Genomic DNA, 22,508 nt, shown 5'->3' with positions numbered 1-22,508 from the left:
CATTTTTCTATTTGATTTGCAATATTGCTGTATGTTTCACAAAGGTCACATTTGTTTGTCCACAGGTTAAGAGCAGGAAGGGGGACTGCCAAGCTGTTTTTTCATGCTCCTTGTTTTTACAGCATTTCCATGTTTATGAGTAACCCATCTCTAGTAGTAAAAGAGTGACTCCTGTTTGCATGTTCATTAGGTTCTGGTCTTTGCAACGCAAGCCGATAGCAGTGCAAGTTGTATTACCACAGACAGGGCCAGATAATTTGGAGGTCACCATCAGTCTTTTCCAAAGTAGACAAAAATGTCATCTCAGCTTAATGGATAACTGTTTATATGAGCTTTACTACTAACCAGTCACTTTCACAGTAGGAATCTAGAAAGATTGTCTTTATTTCTATATATCCTATGTTGTTATATGTCTGTGGAAGATGGTATGCAGTATTTGCCCTAAGGTGGCCAAAGGTTCATCATCTAGTGGGAGTCAAAGGAAGTGTATAACTTCAAACATAAAGCATTGGGCCAGAGTGTGAAGAATAATTAAAGAATAACAGAGTGATTGATTAAAATACCTCTCTTTTTGCTATAATTTCTTTTATTTTTTCTCTTTCTTCATCTTTTTCTCAACCTTTTTTTCTCTTTTTCATCACATTTCTTATTGTTTGCATTCTGGTAACACATGAAAGCCCAGTCTGAGGATTTGTTGTCATAGGTGATGTATAAAATGGAAGGTAAACCCACATCTTGTTAAAGAAAATAGAATTAACCCTAATGTGGCCAAGATTTCAGGGAACTAACAGGAGTTTGTGCCTGTCCTAAATTTCTTGTAATTGTAAAAAGTGAGAAGGTCAGATAAAGCCAGGATTAAATGAATAATCAATGTAACAATTGTTACATTGTATTTCCTAATGTTTAATTAATGTGAAAATGTTTATCTTTCTGTCCATGATCATATTAATTTCTCTTTCTAAAGATCAGGGGTTCTTCTTTCCCTGCACTCTCATTGGAGACCAATCAGTTTCTTTTGGAAAAAAAATATTGTCTGAAATTACTTTAATGAAGCTGTAACATTTTTAGATTCATTCTGTGGTTTTCTTTGACTCAGTATTGTCCCTAGAGTCTAGTCTGGAATTCATCTTCCACAGAGGAGTTGCCTGCCATGTATCCACAAAAAGTGATCATTCTCCTCTAATCTGGTTTTAGTTTTAAATCACCAAAGTCATGACAAGTTGAGCAAATGCAAAGCAACTAGGAAGTGAAGCAGTCCACACCCTCAGAAGCTAAAAATGTCACTTTGAAAACAGCCTTTAGGCCCAAATGTAGCCTTCTTTGCCAACTAAGCCATTAGGGCAGCCAAATGGTACTTCTGCAACAATTTTGAATTCTGACCAAGGTCTTAATTCTGAAAATCAAAACCTTCTGCGATTGCAGTATGGACAGTAGCAGATAAAGTGTTAGCTGTCACAGAGAGACAATTACCAACTTCCTCCTCTCTTCTCATCCTTCCTTAATAGTACATTTTTATTTTATGTATTATTTTGGGATTATTATTTATTAGACTCTTCTGAAAATATTCTTAGAAATAACTAAAACAACTACCTCTTTGCAGTTATGTGTATCTTTAAAAATTTCAGGCATCTCTTTTAGCTTCTGTCAATACTATAAGTATGGACTTGCTTAAAGCATATACAGTCAGGGTTTCTTGGCCTTCCTGGGATTGTCGTAATGTATTACTTTTAGTAAGAATTGTTTTCTAACATAACCTTCTCTGAAAATAGATAATTTATGGTTTCCTTCCTTCCCTCACTCCCTCCCTCCCTCCCTCCCTATCAAAATTAAATCAAACTTAAAAAGCTGGCCTATTAATTTGTTCCTGGTAAAGGTGCTCTTTGTCTGCTTTGTCAGGCCAAAATTGTGTTAGAAAGGGCTAAAGACAAACTCCTTAGCCATAATGAATTCATATCTTTGAGAAAGTAAAATATGGAAAATCATCATATGGATGCAAATATGTCTTCTTTCATTTGCTGTGAGTAGAATAGCTGAATAAAACCCCAACAACTCTGGCATCAACAATTATATTTTTTTTTAATTTGTCACCAAATTCCTGATTGCCCATATACTAATTACAAATTCTATGGCATATTTTTAAAATATGGCACAACCATTAAATATTTGATTTTTCTCTAATTATATAGCCATTTGTCTCAATAAATGTTTCATTGTTGACTTTTTCTGTTTGTAACTTATTATAGTTTCACAATAAATATGTCCTCTGCTAAAAGATGGTCTCTTTGACATGCATGTTCCAAGCATTCTGACAACAGGCTCATTAGCCATACACACACCTAAATCGGTCATGCAAGTCACTCAGCAAAACTACTGTTCCTTTTTACAAGAAATAGCTGACTGCAGCTGCAGCCTCCTGTAAATGCTGAACACCTGTAGCATGGTATTTAACTTAGAATAGTATTAAAGTAGTTTTGCATCTCACATTTGCCACAAACCTGTCTTCTTTTATGTGCATGCATGTTAGTATACAAATTGCCAAATTGGTGTCAGTTGTAAAGTAATGGCATTGGAGGCATCATAAATCACCATGGTGATCCTCAGAAGACACTGCTGTATACGAATGAGCATTTTGCTCTCAGGGTAATGTATGTCTTCATCTGGCCCAGTAGTCAGCATATTGCCCTGTGTTGATGGATATAGTCAGCTTGAAACTACACTACATTTCACTGCACAATAAACATGGCTGTCAACACCACATAAAGCAAAATCAATTTATCCTGTATGGTCAGTGCGTTTTAAATGAAATTAATGTACTGTGGACCTGGTGGCAAAAAGGTGTAGTGTATTAGCTATGCATCCTCTGATTTAGGAGTTTTTTTTAATGTAAATTTATTCCCTCTGTATATTTTTTTAAAATGGTATGCCTAAAGTACAGTGTTTTCACACTAAATCTGTAACTTAGTTATTGCACAATTAAAAACTTGTGAGACAGTCACTGAAATCGGTAAATCTGCAGTGGTTTATTTAGTGTAAAGAGCTATTTTTAATTATTTTTTTTTTAATTTAAAAAAAATCTGTGTCCAAAGCTGTAAGATGAGGCCTAAGACTAAGTATGTCACTCTACCACTGTAAAGGCTTTTTGCCTTTGATTTATAGCATGTACATGTGTTAGCATGTACAACTTGAATTGATGGTGGGTAATGACAGGACACTGAGGTACATTAAGGCACAGCAGGCATGGAAAACCTGAAGAGCTTGCCTCTCATGCCAGAAACTCCAGGATGCTGTGCATGTACCTGTTGAAGGCAGAGAGTTTTATTACATATATATGGTCAAATGATCCAAGACACATCTAAAATTCAACTAAAGCAGATGCGACTTAAATAATGTTCAGCTCTTAAATAGAATCACATCCATGCAACTCGCAGCATGTACCTGGTGTAGTATATAATTTATTTTATGGAATGTTTGGCATGTGTTTCACTGCTCAAGCAGAAAAGTAACTGCAAATTACTTGTGTGAACAGGTCTACATCAGTTTGGATTCTCAAGTGTAACTTTTTGTAAGTTTTGTTGAGCATTCAGAGCATGTATGCTGTGTTAAAGTCCCAAATGGAAACTTTTTCAAATATCCATACCTTATCTGGAGAAATACCAGTGTGGCTGCTTTGTTGATGGTGTTGATGCCTTCACTTGGGTGAGCCCGAGCAATTACACCAAAGTCACTGGATATGCTTCCTCTCTCTGTCTCTCTCTTTCATAGATCTGGCAGCAAAAAGAGAGAGAGAAAAAGAGAATGAGGCTAAAATCAAGACAACACTGAAAGCACTTGCGTAATCCACATAATAATGTTTTGCATCCATCTTGTTTCTTCCTGCTCTGACATTACAGGAAGTAAAGCAATGAATGGCTCTGCAGCTAAACTACAGCAGTATTATTGTTGGCCAACAGGAGGTGCCACTGTGGCTGAAGCTCGAGTCTACCGGGATTCGCGGGGCCGAGCCAGCAGCGAACCACACATCAAACGACCAATGAATGCTTTCATGGTTTGGGCAAAGGATGAGCGTCGAAAAATTCTCCAAGCCTTCCCTGATATGCACAACTCCAACATCAGCAAAATCCTAGGTAAGTGCAAGACAATGAACAAATCATGACTGTGACTGAATCAAAACTGGGGGAGGCTTAGAAAGCTCTGCTATAATAGCAGCAATTGACAAGGTTAGTTATTTTTGGAGCTGTGGAAAGATGAGGTTATTTATATTGGTGACACAGGCTAGTGACTTCCTCCTTGGATATGCAACTTCTCTAATTTTAGGACATATTTTATTTGGGAGATATTAACTGAAATAGGAATCACTGAAACTTACACAAGTGAAGACTCACAATGAAGACTTTTTTATTTTTATTCCCTTTCTTTCCCCTTTCTGCCCCTTCCCTACTGCTTTAAAGACTTAGTAGCATTCAAAAGCATTTGTGAAATCTCTTGCAAGAGTCTATCCTGATAAAAGGTCTAATTGCAGGATCTCATTAGAAATCACCTGAATGCAAAATTGTACTTGCTGGAGTAATTACTGAGAAAGAATTAATAATGTACAAAAGAAAAATCAAAGGCTTATGTCAGACAGTGCAGTGTCAAAGAAACAAAGCTGGCATAATTCAAAAGACATACACATGCATATCTTCTCACATGAAAAATATGTTTGATTCAAAATGTTGCAATGTTCAAGAAGCTAAGGAAGCACTAGTATCATACAATTAAAATATTGGTCAGTTAAAAGACACCACAGTTAATATTTAATTTGTATGGATTGGATTAATCAGGGAGTATACCATGGATTATATTTTGTCACTGTGCAAATAAATTGGCTCATTTTTGAGAAATTTTGATTTGCTTTTCAAGACCCCTCCAGAGATTTAAAAACATACGTGAGAATGAGTGGTGAAATGTGAAAACTTATATTTGCTTTTTGAGTCTTTGAAGTGAAAGACAGATTCCAAATGTAGCTCCTAATAAATAAAAGTAAAAATCAAGTTTCCTCTGTAATTATTTAATTGTAAACTTTGAGATAAAATACAGTCTTACCAAAGTTTGTTGCCTGTTAATTCAATCAGAGGCAAGAATACATAGAAATAAATGTTACTTTGTCCTAAAACTTCCAAAATCTTGCTTAGCAGTTCTCATATTTTTGTCTACCATATAAGTGAGTTATATGAATAGCCTTTCAGTTTTGTATAAAACCTGCACTGTTTCAGTGTTGGCAGCTGTAGGGAATCTATATTATTTGTGTGCATTCTGTGAAAAAACTATTACGAGCATAGTAACTGTATTCATTAAAATGTAAACTTCCAGCATAAATATTTCAGAAGTGCCAGCAACTGAGTGTTTGTTAACCATGGAATTAACCTGTCAGTATCTGCTCTGCCACAAATAAGTCTGTGTCCATATAATATCTGTACAACTTTTCCAGGACAATGAGAACAGAGACTGAAATATTAGAACTGACACAAAGTATTACTGGCAAGGGATAATATTTATACAACTTTTCCATTTGTTGATGTATGAAAAATCTTGGTAAAAGAATAGCTTCCACCCACGTTTACCACAGCTGTAATAGTTTTATTCATCTAAAAAACACCAAAAAGCTATTTTCTGCATTTCTTATCCTCTGGAAAAAAACCCAACAAAACAAAACCCAAAACAAAACCCTTTTCTATGCAAGTGTTTAGATAGCTCCTTATAAACAATACAAGAGATTTGAATACTTTTTCCTCTTCCTGTGTATACTGTGTCAATATTTTAACTTTTTTATTGGTGCAGCTTTCAATGAAAGTTTACAGTACCTGAAGTGGTGTATATAATTACAACGTGCTTTCTGTTTTTCTTTTAAAATCAAAGTTTGTTAAATGTAACTTTCTCAGTGCAGTTCTGTGCATTTATTATATCTGGCTGGAACATAATATGCAGAATAGGATTAAAAATATGATAAGGTGCTAGTATTATGCCAAGGTTATATCAGAAGATTAGTAAATTTAAGAGACCCAGACATTTGTTGAATCTGTAAGGTTTTGATTTTTTTTCTGCTACCTTTTAAGGTATTAGTATCTATTAGGAAGAGTGTATAAACCATAAATCATAAAATGATCAAAGAAGTATGTATCCCTAGGTGTGTAAGGTGTTAAGCTTTTAACAGTAAAAGTATGGTTGTAAAGCTTAACCTTGATACCGTGCATAGTATTACAAAGGTGTAGAATTATTTGCAGATTAATGCTCATATTGTAAAAGAAGAATATAGTCTGTTCTGCAGCATGAGGCTGAGCTTTTGAAAATTAACTACTGATTTTAAGTGCACCTCTTTAATAGAGATTTACATGTATTTTGTCTGCAGCAGTATCTGAAAGGTAAGGTACTTTTAAGGTGTCTCAGGTTGTGTATCCCAATATATGTGCTGGCTAATGTAAATTCAAATAATTTTATTTAATTAACTTATTTAAAATTTGTTTATTATGGCAAGAAGGCATGTTGAAACTTGTATGTGTAAAGCTCAACCTGCATTACTTGAGCACTCACTGACAATTTGTGTTAACAGGATCTCGCTGGAAGTCCATGTCAAATCAAGAGAAACAACCTTATTATGAAGAGCAGGCACGGCTAAGTAAAATCCACCTAGAAAAGTATCCTAATTACAAATACAAACCTCGACCAAAACGTACCTGCATTGTTGATGGAAAGAAACTGCGTATTGGTGAATACAAACAACTGATGAGGTCTCGAAGACAGGAGATGAGGCAGTTTTTTACCGTAGGGTGAGTGCTATTGTGTAACTGTTCTCAAATACAGAGCATGCTGAATGAAAACAATAGACTTATCTGTTTAAGTCACTGAATAATATAATTTAGAAGGTAAGGATTTAAACCTGCAAAACCTTATTAAAAACACAAGATATATCATGGAATACGGGGCTATCAGCTTGCCACTGAATGCTGATTATGAGACTGATTGTGGAGTTCTTTAAAGTCAAAAGAACTTGTTTCCCATTAGCCTGAAAGGTTTGAATCATGTGTTTTGTGAGTTATTAGTAAGCTAATCCATTCTGGGTTAGTAATGACTCCAGGATCATTTCCTAAATTAAGACAAGAACAAAGAGAGAAAGATTATTCCAGTGTAGTATAAGGAGTTAGAAGAGGAGGGAAAAGGAAGAGTAATAGCAATTACATTAGGAACACACAGGAATGAATGATATGGTATCATTTTTTTATATATAGAACTGTGGGGAAAAAAATCTTAAAATATGATTCTTTTAGGAAGATTCTTTCAGGTAGCACATAGATAGACTGGGGAGTTTTGCAACTCAGAATATATGGCTCAAAAAGATCCTGGCACAGTTTTAAAAACATTTTGTGTTTTTCAACACTATTTCCTTCAGTCTTCAGCAGAGAAAGCAGCACTCTGAAAGATCTACAGGCTAAAGATAACAAAAGTCCAGTGAAACAACTGCACCATAACTGATTTCTCTTTCCTGTTTTTTTATGAATTAATCTGTGATGCTCAGTGCTCTAACACAATGTTTCTGGTGGTTTACAGAGTCTAAAAGCTATCTCCGGTGCCAGCCTTTCCAAATTCTCAATGTTCTGCTTATTTCTCCAATCACAATAGTCTCCTTTTGTTGGATACTTCACTACCAGATAATTGACCTTGACGTTGATTATGTGCTCTCATTTTTGGCTTGGGATGCAGAACTCCTGTTGCAGTCAATTATTTTGTGGCACAGCCTGCAACAATGTGGGCTTTTTCTTCAATCAGTAAATATAAGTGGTTTTGATATCTTGAAATAACCTTCCAGTCTATAGTTTTGACATTGTTTTTTATTTTTCAATCAAAGGGAAATTGTTTACTAATAAGCTTCCATAAAAGTTGTACATGGACATCTAGATAGAAATCTGAATTTATACAGCACATCACACATTGCATTCAGATTGAGAGGATGAAACTGTATTTCATGTCTTCCAAAGCAGATTAACAGACCAAATCACATCTAGAGGAGAAATATAAAAGAAACGCCAAAAGAGCAACTTGAACAATTTGAGAATTGTTTGTTAATTCAAAACAATACTAAGCAGTAGCATTTTATATATTGGAAGTGGTGACTAAATGTGGAGGTGAATATGGAGGATAGATTTAAAAAACATCTAAAGGTGCCTACTTAAAGTGTGATACTGTAATACAAAAAGATAATGGAAACTATTCAAAATTATACTGCTGGTGCAACCTAAATTTAACACCTTTCTTATATATCAAACATTATGATTATGAAGACCATGAGAATGTAATTATTTTTTTAAAGGATTTGTTCTAATTCATATATAAGCCAAGTCCACTTCACCATGCTCTATCCATGTTGAAGAAGTTTTAAAATACGAGTAAATTACCTTTGTGCACATATACAACGATGCAATGGCTGTTACTAGAAACAATTACTTTTAGTTCAGCAAGAGATGAAAAATGGGGTATGAATGGATGCATTCAATAAAGGTAAAATGAGATCCATGTTGCAGCTCAATATGAATATAAATTTTGATTACAAGGAAATACAGGCTGTGATTTTTACACATTATTTCATGCTTTTCTCTGATGTTCCACTGTTGTCCCTAATTCCCTTTTTCCCTATAGAAAAAAAAAAACACAACAAAACAAACAAAAGTATTAGAAGAGACCAAGCAAAAAAATGTAAAAAAACCAGACCAGGACAGCTTTTTTGAACTGAAACATAAAACATGGCATAATTTATTTCAGCAGAAGAGTTTGCCAAGTAATAAAAAGCAATATTTCATCCAAATCAGATTACAATTAAATGAAAAACAGTAATTGAGCCCATCAACTTCTTAAACTTCTCTTCCTTGTGCTAAATGTAAATATCACATAAAGCATCAGCTGGAACAGTTTTCCTAACTGACCTTGTACACCCATCATTGTTCCACTGTTTTGATGGAACAAACAGCATAAACCATCCTTCAGAACTGTACACGTGGGAGTTGAGATGCAGTTTCCTTTTCAGAATGAAATAGGAGGCAAATGGGGTTTTTAGGCTTGAATATACTCTGTGTTTACAGTAAATAGTTCAGTGTAAGATAGAGAACGAAAGTACAAAATAGACACCAACGCAATGTGCCAAGTGCTTCATACTGCTTGAAGTCCTGCTGTTTGTTTGGTTTTCCTTGTGGTTTTTTTTTTTTCATGAACATACCAATTAAGTTGGTAATGGGTATGCCAAAATGGCAAAAAACTATCATCACAGAATAAAAAGATATTTAGGAGGTGTGTGAAGAGAAAGATAGACCTTCAAAGTATGTGGCTAGAGGAAACTATAAATAGCAAGAAAAATTATATTATTTCATATCTGGTTTTTGCATTATCTTATACCAAAATGTACATTTATGTCTGAAGCAATCCCGTAAGGGCTAGTTCCTGTCAGACCCCTTGGGTGAGCCATTGGCTGGCATAGAATAATCCTGCTGTGTGTACAACTAAAACACTCCCCACCACAAACATGGAAGGAGTTTTACAGTGCTTGAATTTTTAAGATACAAAAAGCTCACACTGCTTACTTCAGTGAGCTGCATTCTTTGATAAACACCGGTAAGATGCACAAAAGTTGTTTAGAGGATCTCAATGCACAAACTAGCCAGGTTTTACAATAAAACAGAGAAATAAGCTAATAAATGGCCAGGTTGTGTTTTAATATTTGAAGAAAAGCTTCCAAAGAATGGAATGAGAAGGAAGATTTATTGGAATAAATTGGGCAGGAAATTAATGTTTAAAGATAAATGTTATATATGTCACAGACCAGCACAAAAATATAGGAGCCGGCAAGTGTTTTAAAGAAGAGAGTGGAACTTCAAATGCTCATAAGCCTTGTGTTGCATTTTGTTCCAGATGAGGCAGATAATATACAGAAATATTTCATGTATAACTCAGACTATATATATAAAAAAATAGAGTATATCTAGTGGAAGCTGAATCTGAAGCCAGCTATGTCTTTTAGATAATGGAGTTATTTTTAATAATAAAATTATTAATGGGAAGTTGTGGACGACAACTTCAATGTAAGTTAATCCCTGAACAGACTTCAATTGCCTTCCAGTTTATCTTCAATAGTATTTTTTTGTAATGCATAAAAAATTGTGAACTAACAAGTAGGTCCCATATAAACCATAAATTCAGACATTTTAACTTCAGAGTCTGTCTTTTGTTGCCTTGTCCTACAGAAATAATTCAATTCTCAGTCATTTTTACATTCTAATACACTCTAAACACAAGTATATGATATACACATTTCTCTGCAAAATGATGTAAGCAGTAACTGATTTGTGTGTTTTACCAGTGTAAGATGTTTGGAATTAAGCCTTTATAGTGTTTATAACTACTGTACACACATAGTCTGAATGTTGCTAGACTACAGTTTTGAATAAGGCTGTAATACTATACTTCTGTAGCTTGAGCCTAAAGTACACAATGGGTGCTTTTGTGAGACTTACTGTTATTTCATTCCATATGAGAATGTAAGTTCCAGGGGTGTGGAGCATATAAGCATTTTCCTTAATGCAATAGATTTTGCTTCAGTCATTTAAAGACCTGTCAGAAAATAGCTGGGAAGAGATCAGAAAACAATCGTAATTTGCCGATTTAAGTGTTCAGCTAGGTTTGCAAAAGTAAAAAGTGGAACATTCTCCAGGCATATCCTAAGAATATTAATGCTACAAACCTGTGAGCAGGTCAAGTGGTCTAAGAAATTTCATGTTTCCTTGCTTTTTATATTTACCTAACTATTTTGAGCCAAATCTTTGGCCTCAAACTGGACAGATGTGTTAGCAATGCTGGCAGAGCAGAGAGGCAAGTGACCTGTTGTAATTGGCCACATAAGGATTTATTTGGCAGAGAGGAGGTGGTGGAGACAGGAGTGGCCAGGATCCCTAGCCATACATCACTGTTCCTCACAGATCTGAAGAGATAGGCAGATTAATGTTGAGTTCTGTAAATCTCAACCAGGCAGAAAACATCCTTGCTTTAACCATGTGAAACTCTGCAAGCTACATGTCACAATTCAGCTGTCTCCTAACTCCAAGGTCCTGTGGCAGGCAAAACTAGCTAGATACAAGAATAAAACACATGGAATTTAATGTTATTAAAAATACCATCAACATGAATGCCTAATATAGCTACAAAGAAAACATAATGGTGAGTCATAGGTTAGAAACTCCAACTCTTTCTTTCAAAGGGAGTGGTTAGAACTTAAATACATGCTCTGATTTCTTCCCCCCACCTCATCCTATAAAATTTAATAACTTAGAAAACAATAAGCACTCATCTTCAGGAACATATTCCATTCATATAGTTTGTGATATCTTAAAATAAGGCTTTCTGGGATGTAATTCAGCAACTTGAGCAGAATTTACAGTGACAACCTAATCAGCTCTAATAATAACAGGGCTCAAGTGAGAGATACGTGTCCAGTTACTGAGGGTATGTGAGTGCCCATATTTAAGTGCTTGCAAATTTTTGCAAGCAAATAGGTAGCAATTTGAGACATCTCCCATTTAGGTAGTACAGTTACCAGATGTTTACAGTTCCATGGTGAAATACAGGTAATTTAAAGCTCATAGTTATTACCCACCCAGCAGCAGGCACACATACCACACCTGATTTTTGTTTAATGTGTAAGAAAGAACTGCATTTATAATTGAAAATTTCAGTAAGCCTTTAAATTTCCTGCTACACTGATCAAGATCTTCACCAGTTAGATTCATTCTATCGTTTGCCATGCATTTGGTGCATTCTCAAGTAAAAGGTATCTCTGTAAATTCTGCTTCATTATGCTTGGATTATCTTCTCCCTTTACACTTTTAAATGATTGGTACTTAGACAAACATATCCTGTCCCATTGAAAGCTGGATACTCAGAAGAGTTTTGCTGACTTGATAAACATTTGAAAGTATATCTGAATTTTTTAATTTAGTCTGTCCTTTTGGACTTAACACTGACAACTGCAATTTTATCAAGATACCTCACAGCCCTGTCCTAAACAGATTGTTTCCTTCTTGCTGCTTATAAAAAGGAAGTGTCCTTCTGAAAAAACGCAAAGTTGGTTTTTTTGTTATTTTTTGGGGGGGAAGGGGTGGGTACAGATGGATTTTAGGGTTCTGATCGTTAGTGTCATCTGTAACACAAGAGCAGCTTCAATTCAATCATTCTTCGAGTACATTCTACAACTCTTATCAGGAGAGTTGTAAAAACAACTTTTCTCAAAGCATCTTTTGGAATTAACGTTGTGGTGTTCTTTGATGAACACTTGGGGGTGCTTTGTTTTGTGAATTTATTTATTCTAAGAAAGATTAGAAAAAAATTAGTTGATAGATGTGACCATTTGTGGTTTGGTTTTTCCTTTGCTTTGTCCTTAATGTGAACATTTTCTGTATCTAAAAGTTGTGAAGGAGATACATGTAGGTTTTTAACAGTAATAGTTTATACTCCTGACAGCATACGATCCTAAAACAGGAATGTTCCCACGTGAGGTAGGCATTCAGTTTTATGGATAAAGTATTGAAAGATGTTAGCAGAAAATCACTTGCTAGCAAATACATTGGCTGAAAATTGTTTTCACAGAACATTTATCAGACCATTTAAAAAGTGAAAATTTAGTGAAAAGTCCATAGCTGTTTGTAAATCATCTGCAAATCATCATTTGCAAACAGGAGTATAATGACTGTGTCAAATGAATTACTGCAATGTATATGCTCACTGTTAACCAGGTGTACCAAACTTACACAACAGATGTTTGAGTTTCTCAAGCTGTGCAGAGGCTTTAAGAATCAGGCTAGCAGTACTAGCAATGACAGTACTACATGCTAATTTAATACTATCTTACACAGTGTTCACAATTTGACTGTCTGCATTGGTTCCCCACCTTGAAAGACTTGTTTTCCAGTAACTCTGCAGTGTGGTGTTTGCCAAAATTAGAGTTTGATCAATGATCAGTATAGACTCATTATATTAGACTCATATAGACTTATTTTGAGTATTACTTTAGCCAATGATTAAGGATTTGTGAAAGAGTGGTTTATGAAATATCCTTTTCAATTTTAGCATAGACTGTCACAGTGGTCAAAAAATTACAGATTCATATCCTATTCAAACAAATTAGACACTGTTTTTCCTGCTAAAATTATATAATAATTCCTTGATCAATATTGCTTTAAAGAAGGTTGAAAATATATTTAAATAGATGATACTTTAAATACATTATGCAAATAGGCATGTATGTTCAATAACTAGTCAGTACTAAACCAGTGTCTTCCAGGACACATAGGTTAGGTGTATATTTATTCAGTGTTACATGTAAAGTATGATGGAGTTTCTTTTCCTTCAGACAAGTTAAACCCTTCCTTTTCTCTTAACTTTACTAAAGGTAATGATCCAGAAATAATATGAGAATGTTTGCACGAGTATTTTAATATAGAAAGTATGTTATTAGTTAATTAACCCAAATGTAAGTAGATTTAATTAATTTGTAGCCAGTAAGGGCTTGACCATGAAATGGGTTCAGCAAAATGACCTTTATTCAGCAAAGCATTTGCATATGCATATATCACAATAAGAAGAGATATTGCATCACTTATTACAATGATGTACATGCTTACAGCAAAGCTTGTGTTGAATTGCTTGACTGGCAGTGATATAAGGCTGTTTTAGTTGAAGTGTGGCATTGCTCCATTATGCTTAAAATCACACACATGTGAAAAAGACAACTTTACATAGTGCCAAGTTAGACATCAGGAGGTAAAATGTATCAAAAGTAGAGGTAGTGCACCCTTAATTGAATCGTCCCATGTATTCACATTGTCAAAGTAAATCAGATCTGACATTGGGTCCACAGAAGGAAATCTTAATTTCTGTAGACTGTCTGTTACAAGAGGAAAAAAGAACACTACTTCTTTTTTAAAAATTACTTTGCTTCAAAAACTCTATCTTACACATTAAATCCTGAAGGACAAATGCCATTCTGATAATGGATTTAAATCAAATCAAAACCCAGCAATAAAATATCAGAAGTATTTCTGAGTGACGTGGGAATCTACCTACCACCTAAATAGGAAATTAGGTATTTTGTATGAGTTAGAGTTAGACAGTGTTACTTAGTCAGCTGCCTGCCAAAGTTCTTGTCAGGTGTTTGGAGGATTTAGGTGTTGTATGCAGGATGTCTACAGTAGCAGTTATGCATCACACAGGTGCCTGAAGCCTTTTGATGATCGCTGTCCAAGTGCTAGTTTGCAGTATGTTTTAAAGAAACACGTAAGATATATAAAAGAATCCGTTTCTGGTAACTACTAAACAGTTTACTCTCCAGTTGTCCTCAGTAAGATGAACCAATGCCATACGGGACCGGACTGTGAACTCCAGAAGACTATATGCAGTCTTCTAGGAAACCCCTTATTTTTCTTTCATTTGTAATTGCAGAAGATCTTCCTTCCTTTGAACACAGGAAATCACTTTCCCCTCTTGTTTTTCCTTCCAGACAACAGCCTCAAATTCCAATCACCACAGGAACGGGGGTTGTCTATCCTGGTGCTATAACCATGGCGACTACCACACCATCACCTCAGATGACATCAGATTGCTCAAGCACCTCTGCCAGCCCTGAGCCCAGCATCCCCGTCATTCAGAGCACTTATGGTATGAAGACGGACAGCGGAAGCCTTGCTGGAAATGAAATGATAAATGGAGAGGATGAAATAGAAATGTATGAGGACTATGAGGATGATCCCAAATCAGACTATAGTAGTGAAAACGAAGCCCATGAGGCAGTCAGTGCCAACTGAGGAGTGTTCACAGAATTCAAGTACTCAGACTCATTTGGATTTTTGGGGGGTTTTTTTGAACAAAAGTTCTTAAAGAGCCTGCATGCATGTGTGGCTCTTACAGTTACATCAGCAGAATGGTCTTAAATGTTTCTTAATGTGTGAGACAGATTGTTTCCCTAATTTTTCATGAACTTGGGTTTTTTGTTGGTTTGGTTGTTGTTTTTTTTGTTTGTTTGTTGTTGGTTTTTTTTGTTGGGTTTTTTTTAATTTAGATGAAGACATATTAAATATCAGACATCAGGACTTGAAAACTTATACGAATCAATAGCTGTCTTACAAGTCTTACCTTTTGTCTTTTTCCTTTTGGATGCTGATAAAGGTTTAAGTTACTGTTTTAGATGGGGGTTTTACATTCTCACTCAGGTATGCTGTGCCAGCCTACAGGTTGTGAATGTGTTTTATTCTGGATTATTTTAGAAAACAAAACCTGCAGATTTCATATGGTGAAACAGAACAAGTCCACAAGTGTGCACATCTGTGCATCATAGCTCGTCTTTAAAAAATAGTCTCAGAATTCCATTTTTTTTTTTCATTTGTATAGCTGAACTTCTGATGTGCCAAACTTTTCATAACTTTGAATCTTAACATTAAAAAAAAAAAGTCTTAAAGGAGACACTGTAAAGTCTTAGACAATCCTTTGGCATCTTAAAAAATTACATAGAAAACCTAATTTTTTCCAGAATATGGTAAAGTACTCAGGAATCTGGAGACAGGATATTCTTAAGTAGTGAACATGGTTGCCATAGTGCATGTGCCCAATTGCTTTTGCCTCTTGATGTGCCATTAGTGTGAAATTTTAAGTAAGCACAAAGGAGCGATCACCAGCTATGGACGGGCCTGTCTTAGCAGTGTGAGGCCACCTCTGATTACATTCTCTACCCCTTTGCTTTCAACCCTTGCATTCAGTCTTAACACATTTTCTCTTAATTTATTCATTCCAGAATGTCAAGGGTCCAAATACTTAATATTTATTTTTAAAAGTACTGTTGGTGGCGTTACACTTACAATTCCTTATTGATATTCTAAAGAGCCCCTTCTTTCTCCTCCCCTGAATTACACAAGTATATGAAAATAGAAGTGCACCTGCTACTAAAATGAACATGACTTTTATGAATGAGAAATTCTGTTGTTCCTGTAACACTGTATGTTCGAAGAGCACTTGGAAATACTCTGCTATATGTAATGCAAAATAAAGTGAGTACTTTTATATGTACATACAGGACAAATATTCCTAAAAAAGTGTGGTTATAGTTATAAACCTCTATACTTAGACAGCAAAGGCAGATTTAAAATCCAACCTGCATGTAGAGTCCACCATGATGAATTTTTAGGGCCTGTAGAATTCTGCAGTGAAACATGGCTCTGTACATTATGTTCCTGTTGTCACCCGAAGGAACTGTTTGCTACTTGAAGTATTTATGCAGTGATTTATATGTGAGACTCTTATTGGGGGAGGGAAGGCCACACAAATATCTGACTTGCAAAGCTGGGAAAATGGTGCATCAAACATATTTATTGAATATTAGGTGTGTGGGAATGTGAGCCAAATCCTGATGAATACTTGTCAAGTGCTTTAGGATCTTTAGAAACTAAATTCTTTATTTGTGTTACTACTAGAAACAATGCAATTGTTGGAGAAAATTCTGGGAAATATACAACAGAGAGATATTAGGAGATTGCCAATTTATTAAATTTAAGAGACAAAGAAGGAATTGCCTTTATTTTTTCCCCTCCGACTCCACTCCTGTTCACGAATACATCACTGCATCTATATGCAGATCCAACAGGCCTGATGAATACATGTCCTGAAGTTCCTCAATGTCCTCAGCTTTTGTTTTGAGTTGGATATGTTCAGCACATTGCTGATAGACTCAGGCTGAGAGGTAGGAGTGAGCCTAGAGCAGCTCCTCTTGAAGTCTGTGGAAATCTTCCCACAGAGCTGAATGGACTTTGCTTAGGACCCAGGCAACAAAAGAAGTATATAGTCTTAATGCTGGCTATCCTCATGCTATCATCCTATCTTAGAGAAATTCATGTGAGGTTTAATGACAAGATGCTGTGCCAGGAACAGTAATTTTCCTGATAGCCCCACTAATACCTATTTGAGCAGAGGTAGCCATTGTTGCCACTGTAGGAATCACATTTAAATGTGCAAAAACAGCCCCCAAGACAAATAAATTATTCCACTTACAGGACAATTTATGAAGATAATGGCATAGAAGCACAGTGGTAAAATTTCTCTGACCATTATATAATTTGGATCAAAATGCTATATTTTTAATATTTATTTAAATGTGTTAGTCCATGTCTAATAAGCAATAAACTGGTCTAGTCAAGACTTTAAAGGCATATGCTGTGTCATTAGCTGGTGAGTGCCCTCTTTAAGCTGGCTAAGGTACTGATTGAAAGTGGGTTTTGTTCTTATAATTGCTTTGGAATTGGAACTGTTTTTAATACATTCAGCTCAGACTGGGGGGAGAATACCATTATTTCCTAAAAAAAATACTATTTATTAATGTCTTACATAATTCTCCAGTTAGAAGTATGTCTCCCTCCCCCCATGTCACTTTCTCTCTTGCTCTCTTTTTTTCTGGTTTTGTTGCATAGCTAGAATGCTGTATTGCTAGCATTGTATTTTATGAATTTTTTAATTTTTTTTTTGCACAAAGGCAAACATTTAGATTAGTTTGTTAATTTTTTTTAATTTTATGACCATGCCAAAATAATATTCTGCAGGCTTGTGGAGAACAAAGGACTGTTCTTTAGGACTGAAACTTGATTTTGCTTGTAGTACAAAAACACACACTCACAGATGTTGTTTCGTAAGTGTTATAAGCACTGGATATAAATGGTATTTTTTATCACTTCTGACTAATGTGAAACTGTTGTACGACAACTACATGAACAAAAGTCATCTGTTTCGACTCGTGTGGGCCTGCCTCACAGTTGCCGGATTTGAGTCATTTTTATGTCTTGTTATTTCATTTATTTATGCAAAATACATGTATGTATGAACACTTTGTTTTAGCTCCAGCCCTGCCTCAATGCTGATGCTCTGTATGTTAAAGCCACATTCTTGAAAATGACTGGCTATTCAGGAATCACCAGCCGGTAAAAAAATTGCATTTATTGGCTGGGGGAGTGGGAGGAACTTATTTGAATCTGAATTGTGCATATGAGCATTTTATTCTATTTATTAGCCGACATTGGCTCTAAAATGTCAGTAGAAATCAAGGAAGGACAATCATAAGGATAAAACCCAACATTTTTACTTTATTAATCGGAGCTCAAAACAAAGTTTTTGATGAATTTACCATCTCATTTTAGAATTTTTTTAAATTGTGTAAATATAACATAGGAAATAGAATTTTATTTTTTGTTCATGGATACTTAGTGAAGTATAAGTTATGTATTTACTTTTGTTCTATATCAGTGTATGTTGGTCCATATTAAATGCTGACAAGTCACTGTACCTCATGTAGATGCTGAATTTACACCCGCAGTGTGAGCGCAGTATTGTGGACCTGTAGCTGGGACAGCAAGATGCCTCACTTGTGCTCTCACTGATTTTTAATAGCATATTCCACAAAGACAGAATACTTTGGTACCTTAAACATACCAAATTTCTGATCCATTTTATAGGAAACACAGTCTTCTGAGTCCAAGTAAAAATGATGCGATATTTTACTTCTTTACAAGAATGGCATTTGGAAGTCAAAAGTACATCCCTGGAAAGATTATCATTACTAAGATGGCCCTTGCAATGCATTCACGACTTAAGAAAATCAAACCTTTCTTTTCTACATTCACTAAATCATGTTATTGTCATATTAGGCTACAATACCAGGGGAAATTGTCCCCACAATACACAAGGAGGACTTGTGGAATCCCTTGTTTAGCATTGTCTTTGAGCTTCCCTTATTAACTCTGACTGAAAAAAAATAACAACTCAATTCAGGTAATGCACAGCTATAGTAATACTATTTTCTCTGCAAACAGACAGTGTATTTAATTAACAGATACAATATATTTTCTTTTTGGAAGATTATAAAGTACTTATTTTCAAGAGCATAACACTCCCAAAACAGTGTGATACCAGCTAGAAAAGTTCACTTCATCTTTAAAAAAAAAAAAGGAAAATAAAAGACTTAATGGAAACAGAACTGTTTTCCAGGGTTCGGGTTTACATGGAGAAATGACTCTGATGAAGTGGCCCAGTTCTGGTCTGCCTGTATGTTTGGGCATCACCATTAAGCTTGCAAAACCTCCTGCTGAGAATACATGCAACGTGGTCCTAAGTCAGTGTACTCAGGTGCAGCATGAGGCAGGGGAAGGGCAAAAGATGGGATTGCTCCAGGATGAGAATGCAAAACAAAGAACAGCATTAGTCACAATAAATACATCCCCTGTGCCAGGTGTACAGCAGTCAGCTGTGGGCAGTTCGTGCTTTGAGTACAAACACAACAACCTCCCAGTGCAATCTAAAACATAGTCCTCTCTCTGGGTTGCTTTCTGGTTTTATTTTTTGGTCATATTGAAGACATGGCATTTCAAAAATCATTCCCTAGCAAAACAAACTACAAGGTGAACACCTTCATCCTCCCCCAGCAAAACACTTATCTACCTGCTTAATATTAAGCACGTTAGCACTTCCATAGCGGTCATGAGGACCAGTAAAGCGTTGGTGTTAAGCGGGGCAGAATTTGCTGAGCCAGGGCCACAATGCAAACAACTGCAGTGGAGATGCAGCCAGTAGAATGTATGATAAGAGTTCTTCATGTTTTTAAGAAAAGTAAATGAGTGGGCTTCGAGCCTTGGTGTTTTGCATGCTTTTTTAAGATTCAAGATGGCACTTAAGCATGTTCTTTTAAAAGAATAATACTATATGACCACATTCGATCTTTTACAAAACACTCTTTTTCCTTTTAAAAAAACACTTCTCCCAACCCTTTTTTAAATTGTAACCCATTAATATCTGTGATTTTTCTCAGATCAGTCTACATTTTTGATATACTGTAATGTCCGCTACAGAAGGAGAAAAAATGTATATGCAAATATATTTCATTTTAATCCATCACCCTTTTTTAACCACCACATTTGCTGGAAATTGCAACAAAGAAGTATTCTAAGATTTCACACGCTGGGTAGAAAGGGGGGGTGGGGTGGGGTGAACTGGGCTAAAGGAAAACTTATCAAATTGGTATTTATGGCAATATGAAAGCTATAAAGCAACTTAGTGACATGGCTTGCTTTGTAATTTCCGCTTTCTAAAAACCACAAGTGAGGTCCTTGGTGCTCTTGGAGTATGGGGAATGTGCAAATATTTAACTGTTTGTATGCTGCACATTGCAGACCTGCTAGTGTGCATTCTCCGTTTGTCTTCCTTTGTCATTTGTGTTTTGCTTTCTAGAAAGCAACGTGTTTTTTTTTTCTTGTACCCTTCTTCAGCTTGTAGCAAACTAGAATGCTTAGCTTTTCTGTTCATTCATTATTGTATTTCCCATGTAAAAATTTTTTTATTACATTAAGACAAGCTTATAAGCTGTTACTACATAACTTATCTTACTGTAACTCTTATTTCCTGACATTGTAATTTGTTTGTGATGTATATTGTGAGATTGTACTCTATGTTAATTTAATCAGCACAATTCACTGACATGCTGGACTGACATGCTAGCTGCTGTTTCAAATTGTAAAGTTTGTGTAGAGCTGTTGGGACAACTGAGACTCTCTTGTCAAGGTACTATGCTTTGATTCCTATAGCAACACTGTGGGTGCAGCTTTTAACGGCGAGGGCTGCTCGTTGGACACCCACTGGCTAACTTAATGGGCAGGTTTTCTTTGTAGAAATTCTATATACGATGCAGGTACCTACCTGGGCCCAGGGCCGGTAATTATTTGGGCGTTTAGAGGAAAAACTAGTGTCTATTGCTGCTTTGAATATGTTTTAAAGTCTGAAAATGTAAATAGTTTATCAAAAAAAATCTTGTACAGTCCAGTGTAAAGTTTTTAAATGAACTTAAAGGTTGCCATCACATCTCACACTCTCCTCTTGATACAGTAAAAAAAAAAAAGAAAGAAAAAAGTTTGCTAAGGAGACTGATTTAAAAAAAAAAATCTGTTCTCAATTTAAAAAAGAGAATAATTATTCTTAGCTCTGCTTCATTGCATAAACAGACTTCTTGGATTTTGATGTGCAGTATTGACGTGAGGTAAATTAAATATTAAATAACCTTTCAGTGGTACTTTTAAGAGTCTTCTCCTCCTCTGCCTCAGTTATTAATGGAAAAGACAAAATTGAAAGATGCTGTCCATATACAGTATGTTCTGGTGTACATTGGCACCTTACCTACATGTTTTGGGTGGGGGGGAATTTTTTTTAGGGTTTTTTTGGTTTGGTTTTGTTTTGGTTTTTTTTTGTTTTTTTTTTTTTTGCACAAGGTGCTTTCCTGATATGTTAAACATGTCATCCTTGGGTGATACAGTATATGCCATGATAGGGGTTTAGACCCCTCAGGGGAGTGTCTATAAGACTGCCTATTTATGCTCATTTACCTCAAGACTGTCCTCTCTACCCTTAATCTATTCACCATCACTCCATCTTTTGTACTGCTGTTGACACTTACAAATTAAAGATAAATTTTGTTTTATGAGATGTGTGTGTGACTTCTTCTCTGCATCCTTTATCAGTCCTCTGAAGTTAGCATCAAAGATTGACCATGAGGAATTGATGGACAGGAAAATGCAACTAGGCCTGTTCAGCTGGCCTCCTTTAAATGTAGTGCCTGAATCTTCCAGCTCTTAGTTTTCCCCATGCCTTTCCCTTCTAAAGAGGCATTTATCAGCTTCTGAAATCCATGAACACCATATGCAGTAAAAGACATGCATGATAACCAACCTAATTTGTTAATATTCATTGAGTACCATCAATTTTGTAAGCAGGAAGTGCTTGTTGGTAGCAACATAATCTCAGAAGGATTTTTATTGAGTACAAATGAGACAAAATGGTCCTCATGTTTCTTCTTTCTTTGCCTTCTCCTTTTCTGCTGCATATAACATTAAAGTAACTAACTGAAGTTGACAACAAAAATCCTATAGCTGCCATATTGCCATGTCTGTAAACTGCTGCCATTTGTGTATTGTGTTTGGCTTTTGACTTAGTCATTAGTCATGGATCTCATAAGAAAAGAATAAATTACAATTAAGTGTAATGTACTATGATTGTGCATTACAATGGATTTCAGCCCAGTTTCAGTTATTGTAGAAACCACCCTGAAACATCTAAATGGGAAAGAATCTTTACTTCCCCAGACAGAGCATCATACATTAAATTATTAACAATTACATACTGCATTATTAATCCATGTGATAAATACTTCAAAGTCAAAAGCGAAGGTGATGAAATTGCTGACCTCATGTCAAAATGTCTAAATTGTCATAAATATGGACTTGTGCAGTTTAAGCTTTGGTTTCTGGTAAACAATCAACTAGTTATTCAGTCAACACTAATGTAATCTTAGGGAGAAGGCAGCAAACCCCGTGTAATTCTGCTACTGGATCTACAACAGTTTGGCAAAATGTGGCAATGGCCATATC

The 22,508-nt window shown here is 35.5% G+C and overlaps 1 protein-coding gene across 12 annotated transcripts in view; it reads left to right on the top strand.

Moving 5' to 3' along the window:
• SOX6 (SRY-box transcription factor 6) overlaps window positions 1-21,565 on the top strand; it is a 370,949-nt gene extending 349,384 nt beyond the window's left edge. For 10 of the 12 annotated variants that reach the window (XM_051620577.1, XM_051620574.1, XM_051620578.1 and 7 more), the window contains 3 exons: window positions 3,891-4,124; window positions 6,587-6,803; window positions 14,567-21,565. In XM_051620577.1, the coding sequence (XP_051476537.1) occupies window positions 3,891-4,124; window positions 6,587-6,803; window positions 14,567-14,870 (755 nt within the window). In that variant the 3' untranslated portion in view covers window positions 14,871-21,565. The remainder of the gene's footprint in view (window positions 1-3,890; window positions 4,125-6,586; window positions 6,804-14,566) is intronic. The other 2 variants (XM_051620584.1, XM_051620582.1) reach the window with 1 other exon arrangement.
• The last annotated feature ends 943 nt before the right edge of the window (window positions 21,566-22,508 follow it).

Source organism: Apus apus, chromosome 5, assembly GCF_020740795.1.
Source record: "Apus apus isolate bApuApu2 chromosome 5, bApuApu2.pri.cur, whole genome shotgun sequence".
NCBI classification, from domain to species: Eukaryota; Metazoa; Chordata; class Aves; order Apodiformes; family Apodidae; genus Apus; species Apus apus.
Note: the sequence above shows the minus strand (reverse complement) of the source record. Positions and strands in the feature narration are given on the sequence as shown.